The 12,723-nt window shown below is 44.6% G+C and overlaps 1 protein-coding gene across 1 annotated transcript in view; it reads right to left on the bottom strand.

Annotated features, from left to right (window-relative positions):
- NARS2 (asparaginyl-tRNA synthetase 2, mitochondrial) overlaps positions 1-12,723 on the bottom strand; it is a 491,158-nt gene that overhangs the window by 426,213 nt on the left and 52,222 nt on the right. Inside the window, exon 5 of the mRNA XM_085623239.1 lies at positions 2,437-2,517. Within this exon, the coding sequence (XP_085479365.1) occupies positions 2,437-2,517 (81 nt within the window). The remainder of the gene's footprint in view (positions 1-2,436; positions 2,518-12,723) is intronic.

Here is a 12,723-nt window from a genome sequence, read left to right as displayed (position 1 = left end):
TGGAGCCTGCATTCTAACTACGGCAGCCCCTGACAATCATCTGATCAAATACTACATTTCCCAGGCTCTAACACGGAACGCGATGACGCAACCTTTGCGCACGCACGTCAGCCTCGGTTTCCCCTAGTTGCCATGACAACTTAGATCGGCATTCTCTATTTCTGCCGTGTTTGGACACCTCGTAGGTTGCCTCCCCTACGAGCTCAGTACTGTCAAGAGGTACCGACGGACAGGTGAGCTGTCATTCTACTATAAGTTGATGCTACGTGACACGCACTATATTAGTGGCATAAGTCGGCCTTCTGCTGAGGCCGTAACCATTATCCTTAAAAACGTCACCGAGATCGAGCGCTTTCTAAAGACCATTGTTGTAGCGGTCGGATGATTCCCGGTGACATTAGGCGTCTCTTGACATTACGCGGCTGGGCTTAAGCGTTTAAATTTTAACCAATCACTAGGTTTTAACATTGTTGAACCCTCTGATTTTCTCTACAGAGCGGGGCCTCCTTATACCTGAGCAGTAGCCAGGTGAGGTGAGGCGCACACCCATTACAGATAGGGTAAGTGCCTTTAAATCGTCTAATTTCGATTTGAGTTCTTAGACTTAGCACAGTCTTAATACATCCAAGAGTATTTGGTTTATCGGACATTGTGCCGGATGCTATTTGTAAAATCTTGAGAATCACACTATGTGAAGGGTATTTTGCTATGTTGTGTTTTTTTATCTTTCTCTCCATTTATGCAGGTCAGTGAATATTAACTACCGCCCACGGAGTTTCTTGGACACCTATCAGGGTCCAGGTTGTATCAATCACTTTATTATTTTACACAGTTTTTTCGCAGTAGCTTCCAGGTCCTGACGAAAGCTAGGATGATTTAAATCCGTTAGCAGAAACATGTTGACCGTTTTTCAACACAGTTATTATATTTGAAACTGTTAGAGCACTGTTTTTAGAGTTTGTCAACAAGGTAGCTACTAATAAAGTTGTTTTAGAACCTTGTTAGACATTTTTAACCAGCACTTATACACCATCACCACACACCAGCACTGCGACCATCACACCCTACCATCATCGAGCAAAACTAGTTTCCACCACTTTGGGACAAATAAGAGACCAATATCTACGACCTGCTCAGTAGAAGATGGTTCTCTAAATTAGTCCTCAATTCCCAGATGATGAAGCAAACCACTTCGGGTGGATGATGGGAATCTTACACGCATGCGTACACGCACACATGTACACATGTTCTCACAACATTAGCTTTACCCTTACGATTGTGTCAAGTTTTTCATATAGGCGAGACTCATAGTTGCTCATGTTGTTATAATACTTGCCAGTCAACACACACACACACAATCACACACCCTGGGGGTAGCCGCAAACATCACACACACACACAGGGATGCCACAACAAATGTCTGCACAAAAACAACACACAAACACATGACCCAATAGAACTCAACTTATAAGCGTTATCAGTCCTCTATACAGTCTAACATCCATAAGTTTGTGATTTAAGGAGAGGAAGGACTACATCTGCCTGTCTTGGAGTGGACCAGCCCAGACGGATCCATTTGGCCTTTTGTAAGAAACCAACTGATTTTCTTAGTGATATCCCAGATAGGACATATTGTTAATAATATTATTGTGAAACAATCCTGGAGCTTGTGGGGTCCCAGGGAGCCGGAAGATTTTTGCCCGAGACATTTCAGTTTGAAATGGTGCACAATACAAAGGCGATAAAGAAACAAAACAAAATAAATGCAGGGCTAGAATGTAGGAGGTTAAATCAATTATGAGAATGCAGGTATGACAAAAAGAATGCAATCCTGACAGTGGACACATGGATAATACACTGAGAAAAGAGAAAGAGCATTTACTGTATGAGCCACAAGGATTAGGCAACATAATAAATTGTAAACACAATCGTGCTCAAATTCTGCTGGGTTCTAATTGCACAAAGGAAATAAATGCACACCCATAATCCACCTGGTGTGCACTGAACTTCACCCCCAGCTAGTAGCTGGAGGAAAGACGGCTCACAAAATCCAAACCAAAGTGCAATTTGCATTATATTCCTAATGCGCATCGGCTCTAAGCGTTTAGTGGAATACGGCATAAACCAGACAAATATTGAGAGCAAATAAAGTTTGTTCCAGATATTACCAAGATTCCCCAAATCAAATCTAAAACCACATACTTTAACACCTAAACAAGCCCCAAGTCATAACATGGCCTTAAGCAGATGGGGAATTTATTTCAGAATCCTAACACCATTATGAAACAAAAACACAAACAAACTGAAAAAAGCACCGACTAACGGAGTATCATTTAGTTCATCTCTTCCATGAAGTCTACGCTTAGTCTCGGGTAGACCATAAACATGCAGACGCTTCACTTATCAGTGACAAAGGAATTAAACAGCATAACCCACCTCTATCTGAAAGAGTTCTCCAGCGCCTTCACAGTCGTTGGATGTAATTATAGGAGTATGAATGTGTACATAATCATTATCCTACAAAAATGAAGAAAGAAACATGAATTTACAAAGGGTACATAGTGGATACATGTGAAAGACTATGGAATCCAATATTTTATAAAAAATTTTGGGCAAGTGAGAACTCTATAGGTGAGGTTCAACAATGTCTTCTTGTAAGGTGATACAGGGTCACTCGGCTATAGCACTAAGAGCAATGCACATTCACATAATACAGAATCATTTCATGGGCGATAACTAAAATCAGTCTTTTCCTGTCATTCCCTGTGTACTCCATTCATGGGCAATAGCTTTAGGTTTGTTCATGTAGCAATACTGTACACCAGTACATGCCCATAAATGCAGTCACCTACCACCAGCCCTTCTGGTTCTACACCACCCGATCAACAACACGCCAACAGGTCCCAGTACTAGAATATCTGCAAGCCCACTCTGTACCAGGCTGGAACCTCTGTACCTTTCCGACCACGCTTGCTATGCCAATCCATATACACGTTACTCTACTACACCAAAGTTACTATAACATGGAAAGTTTGGAGCTATAAAAACTTGTGGATGGATACCGCCCGGCCTCTCCCAAAAACTCTCCTTTACATCAATCTACGCAAATGTGATGATTTTATTTATCTGGTGTTTTATATAGCGAGAATATAACCATAAAGGAGGGTATCGGAGCGCTTTACATTTACATATCTTTGAATTTAGAACAACAGAATTAGTAAAAATAATCAGTGTACATCAAGATGCTTGAATTAGTTAGTTATATTCAGTATTTATTTTGCTGCTGGGCCCATTGTACCTACACTCAGAAAAGGAAGGAGAGTTGGCTTAAAGCCTAGTTTTACATCCTCCCTAATAAATACGCATCACACAAAAAGTATAGTAAGCTATGATTTACTTCATAGTGTGTGAGTTTTATGATACTCTTTACAAAAAGAATATTCACTACTTTGTAAAACTGGCTCTCACCCACAATTTGTGGCGTGCTTCCTCATTAGGGGTTTTCATCACGACAAAGCGTGTGTCAGTGTAGGCCCTATAACACTAGTGGGCGCTCTTGGTTTCTTTCATTTTGTATGGGATCTGAGAATGAGCTATGTTTTTGAATGTAAAAATGCCTTAAGTAAAAAAATAAAAATAAATTGAGTTTCATTTTTCTCAGGCAAGATTAAAATGAAAAATTTGGATGGTTAGAGAAATAATGTATTCCTCCATCCTGATGAGTTGACATGTTTCAGCCTCTTTTGCTAAAACCCACAGGGCCACAAGCCTTTCTTCAGGACTGTGAGATGCCCCTTTTGTTTAAATGTTGCTCTCAAAAGTTTGTTTGATTAGCACATACAGTGAGGATAGGATGTGCAGCAGTGATACCAGTACCTTGACGAATGTATGACTACAAGGAGGTATCCTCTCTCCTTTTCATGATGAGGCCAGCGAGCTCTACAAACAGGGATTACCTAGATCAGTAGATACAAAGCGAGAATTAGGCATGCTTCTCATTACGCCTATCTTGTCTTAAGTGTTGTATGTGCCAATCAAGGCAATATCTGACAGTAACATATAAACAAATAGGGGATCTCACAGCCCTGAAGAAAACCTTGTGGATGTTAACGAAAGTAGCTGAAACTTGTCGTTTTATTAGGATGGTGTGATAAATAATTTCCCTAACCATCAAAGGTTTTTTAAATCTTGCCTGGGAAATATTAAACCAAATATTGTTAGAATGTTTTCCAAGGCATTTTTGCAGTTCAGCAACATTACCCAACAAGGGGAATGGATCTGTTGGAACGAAAAAGCTCTCTACATAGTAATAGACGTGCATCCCTGTGCAACTGTATGGATGTAAGGATCCCGAATGATGATTTTTGTTGTTATAGGCGAACATGGATCATGCATGTGTGCCATGACATTGGCCTGTCTCACGGACTGCGGTGTTGCTGAACCGCCTTCACCAGCAGCACAAGTGCAGTGGTGCCAGCATACTGTGTAGTGATCGATAGGAGTGAACAGGTCACTTTTAACCTGCGTCACTGGAGTGAGGCCTACATGCTCACAATCACCTTTTAAAGTTCTGCTGCTGCGTGCTTAACTCACCCTGGGCCTACATCCGATCGCTGTGAAGTGCTGTGCAGGACAGAGATGGTGTAACTGCGCTGTGTAGATGTGTGCTTGGGAAGGGCGAAATACAATAATAATCCAGAATTACGCAGTGAGTGCATGGATGTAGTGCTGTACGGTGCGTGCAGGATACATGCATGTGCTGGATGTATGCATGCCTGTGAGTGGTATAATATATGAAGGGTACAGTGTGCGCACATTAAATGCATATGCTTGTTGTATGTGTGCATATGAGTGGTACATCACATAAAGGGTACAATGCTGGGCAGTGTGTGTATGTAGAATCAAGTGCTGGATGTATGTATGCCTCTGAATGGTACACTACATGGAGGATACAGTACTGTGCAGTGCATACATGCTGTATACATCCACTGCGTGTATATGTGGCTGTGAATCGTACAATAAAAGGAGTGCACTGGGTTCCATTTTGGAGACCCAGGTCTGCATGGTGAAACATGGAACGGAGGTAGAGAGATCCCCCCCCAGACAGATTTGTGCATTGCCACAGTCCTCTAAGCTGGGGGGACACAACCACCTGCCGTGGAGCAACAGCTTGTGCCTGCTTTCCAAGACCAGTGCACCCTGTAAGGAAGAGGAGAGCGTTGGAGGGACCAAGGTCCAGTGGGGAGCCTTGTTGCGAGGACTCTCTGTGCAAGGTGTTTGCAAACAGCTTCTGCACTGATCAGGCTGTGGCCAGAGTACATGTTGGAGTCAACAACCCCCGTATGCCAAGAGGGGGCTGCCGTAAAGATAGCCGTGTGAAAGACTGCCGTGCGATAAGGGCGGATGCTTTGTTTGGTAGTGGTGCAGTGACCCAGGATGCCAGGAGGGGCCACTGTGGTTCACTTCACTATGCAAATTGGGCTGGAGCCCGTGGACAGTAAGTTGCGTTGACTCCGTATGTTGAAGGGGGTCACCGAGAGCACCAAGGACTGACTTGTTCTTTCCCCCCTGTCGGAGAAGTGAGGAGAGAGACCCAAGACATAATATTCATAGCCATCCCCTTTGCGAGATGAGAGAACATTTACCAGACAGGAGGAGCTGAAGGAGGCAGCCGGTCTCTTCAGGATGGCAACCGCAAGTGAGAGAATCCGCACCCGTTGAGTCCAGCCACCTGGGCCGCGTGCGGCAGACTTACCCGAACTTGGCTTTAGCCGCTGTGAGCGGCCACGGATGGGGGGGCACTATGGATCTCAGGACACGCCATACCTGCTTGTGTGGGTAAGACTTGTTTTGGGCCTAATATCCCTGGAGGAACTTGCTGCTAATTTGAGCGCATTTGTGCTGAAACACTATTGTCTAAGTCAGATTCACAGTGAACGCTTGAAACTCGTCAATACCCTGGATGTTACCTATAGTAAATGGGGAAGAACCATGATTGCTAATGCAAGGATTAAGTCGGACAGGGAACAGGTAATGAGACACTAGAGCCCCGACCTCAGGGGAGGACTGTGTACTTGCCTTTGAATGTCGCATTCTTCCTTTGTGTGGGTAACAGGAGAAATAAAATACTTCTCTTTTCTCATCAAAGGGAGTATTTAACTGGACAATGATTTATTGCTGCTGCAGGATACATTTTGATTTGTGAGCCCCTCCCTCCGCACCCCTCCGGGGAGCCTTGGACTGCTCCACCACGCCTACCACTGCGAGTCAAGTGCAGAAGGGGTAGCTGGCCCAGTAGCTCAGAATCCATTCTAGGCCGGGCCCCGGGTCATAAAGTAAACTGCCTCAACCGCCTGCGGTTAGGCCCAGTAGCCCCTGCGTGACCCATGACCTCTCAAATTGTAGAAATGCATTTTTGTCTTTTAATCCAAGATTGTCAATTTTTGGCAGGCGTAAATGAAGTATTTTCAGCTGTGAACTTATGTTTGGGCAAAAAATACCTGTGTAAACCTAACTTTTGCAGTGCATAGGCAATTAAGCAGAACAAAATCAACAGAATCATTTGTTTTCATTATATATAATATTTATCTATGTTTTAAAACCTGTCATACGGTCCACCTAAAAGTCAACAATGGTGTATTTATTGCATAAGGCTATTTCTCTTTTCTGGCTCACCCCCGAAAGTTCACACCTCACAGTCCTTTATTCACACCTGCATCCCTATAGCTCTGTTGGATGACTGCCTGGGGCCAGGGCCAACTTAAACAAAGAATGCAGGAAGAGAGGGAGAGAGGGAGAGCAGCTCCCACCCAGACCGCGCTCACATCCACCTGAGAAGGGAAGGAATGAGACTGAACAATATGACCAGAGCCTGTCCTCAGACAAGAGGGGCCACTCACACCATGGGAGGGAGAACAAATGACCCATAGAAGGGGGGAGCATGTATTTGAGGGGAACTGGGCAGGCCTTGGGAGGAGTTTGGAGAGAGGGCACTATGAGCAGGAAGAAGGCAGACTTCTGCCATGTTTGTTGCTGTTGAGTAAGGGACTTCACTTGAAGACAGCTTTAGCCACATTACATTTCTTCACTTCACCATAAATATTGGGTAGAGAAAGCGGCAGAACTTTAGTTTTGATTTATTCAAGGTTTGTCACAAATCTTTTTTTTCCCCTGCAGGATCCCAAAATCAGAGGAGAACTCTGATACTTATACTCCGGTATAAGTAAGGATAAGAAGAAATTCCTGATTCGCTGCCTGAGTATTGGATAGAATGTCTCAGGGCTGGGACCTTGAATCTCTGGAACCAGAACTTTTTTTGAGGTGTAACAGTACTCAACTCTTGCTGACCCCAGGGAATATAGGGGTGCAGGTCGCGCCAGTGCACACCAGGCTCTCCCCTGTGGGCCTTCGCTCTGGAAAACGCAGAACGACATGGAAAAGGGCAGGTTGTGAACCTGAAAAGCAATTTCAGCTGCCTGTGCATTTAGAATGCCTGGGAGGTGCAGAAGGGACTCTGGACACAAGAAAGCTGGTGCTGCCGCAGAGAAATCCAGAGAACCAGATGAAACTAAACCGAAGTTCTGAATAAAAGGCTCAATTTTCTCTTTTAATTTGTTTATATTGTTGCAATGCACAGGATATTGAAGTTCACACATTAATCGACATATCGTCAACATTCCGCCTTTGGCAGCCATCTATGCAACTTATGACAAAAGAGGAAAGAAAATGTGAAAGCATGCCCCCAACCCCCTTCCCAACCACCTCCCCCGGGGTGGCCATAAAGTAATACAAAGCGATTGGCAGATATCCGGATTGACCACAATGTTCATCAAAGGAGACAGTTCTAATCTCCAGTCAGTCACAATAATTTTAGATACTTAGGACAGGTAAGCTCTGTGAAGTCCTGGGATAGAAGGATTATAAATGGGCGCCAGACCTCCCGATAGGTGTCCCTTTGTTCTCTCAATGTCTAAGATAACCTTTCCATCCACAGCAAATGCCAAATGCGAAGGACCCACCACATTCCAGTCGGAATCCTATTGGTGCCGCATAGGGCAAGCCGCAGATGTTCCTTTCTGTTCACAAAGCTCCCCTATCCTTAATCTTATCCCGGGCGCTCGGTACGTCGCAGCTGCTGGGACAGGGGAAGCCTCTATCGTCTCTACACACAGGACTCAAATGACGTCAGCAGCCAGCTGCTGGTCCCTGCCGCTTCTGCCTCCTAGAAGTTTATTCTTGGTCGGGTCCTGGGCCTGTGTAATGTCGGCCTCTGTTGCTGGCTGTCCCGATCATAGCTTTTCCAGTTCAACTACGTCTTCTTGCTGGACCTGGATCTCAATGCCTGCCATAGCGGACTGTTCCCAGTCCAGACTCCAACGGCTGCTCCCTTCGTTAAGGTGCCTTTTTCTGCAGTGCTGCAGCTGCTTCTCTGGTCCCATCAGAATCCCTCATTCTAAGTTCTCTAGGCAGCGCTGTTAACTGCTACTCTGGTCTCATCGAAAATTCCTCATTCCAAGTCCTCTAGGCAGTGCTGCATTGTGTCTCTGATCACAGTAGTAACTCCCAATTCTCAGTCCTCTAGACAGTGCTGCTAACTGCTTCTCTGGTTCTGTATGCAATTCCTCATTCTAAGTCTTAATCAGTGCTGCTAGCTGCTAGTATGGCCCCGTCAGTAATTCCTTGTTCGGAGTCCTCTAGACAATGCTACTAGCTGCTTCTCTGGTCTCATCTGTAATTTCTCATTCTAAGTCCTCTGCACAGTGCTGCAGCTGCTTCTCTATTTCTGTCGGTAATTCCTCCATTCTAAGTCCTCTGGGCAGTATTGCGGCTGTGTGTCTGTTCCCAATGGTAATCCCTCATTCTAAGTCTTCTAGACAGTGCTGGTAGCTGCTAGGCTGGTCTCATCTGCAATTCCTCATTCAAATTACTCTACAGAGTCCTGCAGCTGCTTCTCTGGTCCCATCGTTAATTCTCACATTTTAAGTCCTCTAGGCAGTGCTGCCACTGTGTCTCTCTTCCCAATGGAAATTCTTCATTCTAAGCGCTCTAGACAGTGATGTAGCTGCTAGGCTGGTCCCGTCGGTAATTCCTCATTCAAAGCCCTCTAGGCAGTGCTGCTAGCTACATCTCTGATCCGGTCAGTAATTCCTCATTCTTTGTCTCTAGACAGTGCTGCTAGCTGCTTCTCTGGTCCCATCGGTAATTCTTCATTCTAAGCCCTCCACACAGTGCTGCACCTGCTTCTCTGGTCCATCAGTAACTCCCCCATTCTAGGTCCTCTGGGCAGTGCTGCAGCCGTGTCTCAGGTCACAGTGGTAATTCCTCATTCTTAGTCCTCTAGACAATGCTACTAGCTGCTTCTCTGGTCACGTCGGTAATTCTTCATTCTAAGTCCTCTAGGCAATGCTGCCAGCTGCTTCTCTGGTCCCGTCGGTAACTCTCCCTTTCTAAATGTTCCAGGCAGTGCTGCAGCTTTGTCTCTGTTTACAGTGGTAATTCCTCATTCTTAGTCCTCTAGACAATGCTGTTAGCTGCTTCTCTGGTCCCGTCAGTAACTCCCCCATTCTAAGTCCTCTAGGCAGTGCTGTTCATACATCCACTGCACTGCAAACCAAAACACATAGGTAAAAGACATTGTCGTTTACAAAGCCAATGGCTCTAACTCTCAAAAATGCGAGACCTATTGCATTGCAAATGCTGGTTTTCATTTCTTCCCCTTCCATAAGGTAATGTTCTCTATTTTGTGCTAGAAAGAGTTTTTTGATGTTCCCACAAAAGAAATCTTTTATTTTTGTGGCATTTTGCTAGCTGAATCCTATTTTGTAAATAACATGATTTAAACTTCTCCGTTTATTTTTATAATTAGGTCTCGCCTAGCAATTGCTATCGCAATAGCTATGCGAGACTTTAGTAAAGGGGCATTTCAAAGTGCTCCCAAAAGTGGATTGCATAGCGAGTACGCGCACAATCACGTGCATCGTGCCGCCATGCAATCCACTTTTGGGGAAGCGCTTCAGCCCACTGGCGCCCTCGGCATCAAACTTCAAAGGGTCCGCTCACCCCACCTGGAATGCGCTCCCCCGCCAAGCGCGCGCACCACGCTCCGCCGGGCTTGTGTTGTCCAAGTTTCCCTGTTCCTGCCCTCCCCATGTCCCCCCTTTTCGCATTCGCTACCTTCTAACATCTACCTTCTAACATCTGGGTAGCTTGAGAACAGAGGCGACCTCACGGCGCGCACTCCTGCTGATTAACCGTGAAGCGCCTCCGTCTGTAACTCAGGCAAGCCGACATCACTGAATGTGTGTTAAGCGACGTGTTTTCTTTGCAGAATTAACTTTAAAATCAGAAGATACTGCGCTGTACGTGCACAACTTTTTTACACGCTCGCGGGCAACAAGCTCTGCCCGGTATCAGCGGTGTCTGGGCAAGATAGTGGCAAAGCAGGAGGGGGTGACGATTGCGCTATTCCACCCCTTTCCGGTCCAATCTGCCTGCTCTCTTGCGGCCACCTTCATTCCCTACAAATGCAGTGTGTGTCTCTGTTTCGACAGTCGCGGAGGCCCACGGCCCTTAAAAGCCGGGGTAGTGCATCCGGGAATATTTACTGTTTGTGGCATCCCTGGTGCTGCCAAGCATGGATCCATGCAATACTCCTCTCAGGTATGTAGTTATCCAAATTACGAACAGCTGTGTTTTTTGGCCTGTTTCGTATGAGTTACGGAGCGGGGGGAGGTGGGGTGGTGTCAGGGCTTTTATCAGCAGATGTCAGAGGGCATGGGCCGTCTCTTGGAACAGCAGTAAGTTTACATAAAGTTGTTGAGGGGGTGAGGGGGCTTATAACAGCCCTGAGAAACTTGGGCCGGCATCGATGTTGTGGGCAGGACAGCCTAGTACACAAGATTTCGGTCCGCCTCGGACTGATGGGTTTTCAGATGGACTGTTCGCCCAGTTTGCATTGCTTTGTTTACAATCCATCCGGTGTAGAATGCACCGTGAGGCCAATGTAACCTCTTGTCAGTGAATTCTGGACCTTAAACTGTTTATTTTCATGGTTGTGAAGATGCCTCTGGAGCCGTGTTGAACACAAATGATTATGACAGAGTGCAGGGAGTAAATCTGACATGCAATCTTGTAAGCAAGGAAATGTAGGGAAGTTTGTCATGAGATCATTAGCCTTAAGCTCGCTTTTGGTTGGAAGTACGTTATCAAAAACACTTTACTTCAGGGGGCTTTTGCTATTAAAATATGAAGTGTAGTCTGCATTGCTTTGAAGGTTAAAATGTGCGTTTACTTTTGTACCCTTTGCCTCTTGTGCAACTGAATAATTTTTTTCCACATCTAGAAAGATTTCTTTGATCACATCTTATTGATTTGGCATACCCTTTCTGTTGAAAAATACGCGAATTTCCTTGTAGAAAGGCAACTACACACAGCACATCCTTTAGTGTAAAACTGGAAAGATTGCAAACATATAAGCAATGCGCCTGTATTGTTCAAAAGACCAAATGTTGCTTCAGTAGTACTGCGTGGGGTGAGTGTTCACACTTGTTAGCTAATAGTACGCATACTTGTGTTGTGCACATCTATAATACTGTTAACACACAATGACTGAGGGATCAGTTACAGGTCTTTCACCAAAGGGCCATATCAGCACTCGCGCATCACGTGAGCTGTGCCACCAGCAACAGGGGTCAGACTACAGAAACTTTACGCTGGTGGAATAAAAAAGAAAAAACACACCATACACCTATTCTCATCATTTTTACTGCTTCTATAATAAGGAATGGGCAACCATTTTTGCATGTGAGCAAACAAGATAGGCAGGCCTCTTGTGTATGATATATGCTGCCCTTGGGTAGCTTAGTTGTTTAGCTACTTGCTTGACACACGTACATGACCGCTCTTGACTCATTCTTTCGACGCCCTAAGTGTATAGTTGTCTGAATCAGTCTAAGAGCAATATTAAGCGCCAGGCATTTATTATTAATTTGTTCAAGTGTGTCATCTGCATTGCACCTAAATGTCAATTAAAATAAAATACACACCCTGTCATGGTGCATTTGCATGTACTGAAACATAAACCCCAATGTGCCCATCCCCTCGTTGGTGCCAGCCACTTTCCTGAAATTCACAGGTTAACATAGACATAGTTTTACCGTTCAATTGTTGTAAAAGCTTAAAATAATATGTTCTTGTGTGCACTTTCTTTCTTTAATTAATCACTCCACTGCAAACAAAAAAACATAATTAAAAACATTGCCATTTACTTTGGCAATAGTTCCAACTTCAACAAATGCGAGACCTATTGCATTGCAAATGCTTGTTGTATTGTTATTTTGGTCAGGTGTCAAAATAAGTTGCAAGTTTAATTCGCTGATGAAAGAATGACCTCTCTAACCACTAGATTAACAATTTGATTTTCCTGCAGAGGAAAGAATATCATTTCTGCAAATTGTGAAAAATAATACAGGAGTTGACATTTGTGTGAACTATGGGATTTAAAACCCCTGATGTTTGTCCAATTAAGAATAGTAAAGCATTACATATAAAGAAGCTGGTAAACAAACTTCAATGGAAGAGGTGTTATTTTTAAGGTCCACAACTGTATTGCATTAGTTGCAGTTAGCTAACCAGCCTCAATAACCCACCCCCAAAATTCACTGCTTATGCACTTCAGCCATGTCCTGTACCCATTACATACCAATAGGCACAACGCATAGTCTG

The sequence above is a fragment of the Triturus cristatus genome, chromosome 8, assembly GCF_964204655.1.
Source record: "Triturus cristatus chromosome 8, aTriCri1.1, whole genome shotgun sequence".
Lineage (NCBI taxonomy): Eukaryota > Metazoa > Chordata > Amphibia > Caudata > Salamandridae > Triturus > Triturus cristatus.
This window is presented reverse-complemented; position numbering and strand designations above follow the sequence as displayed.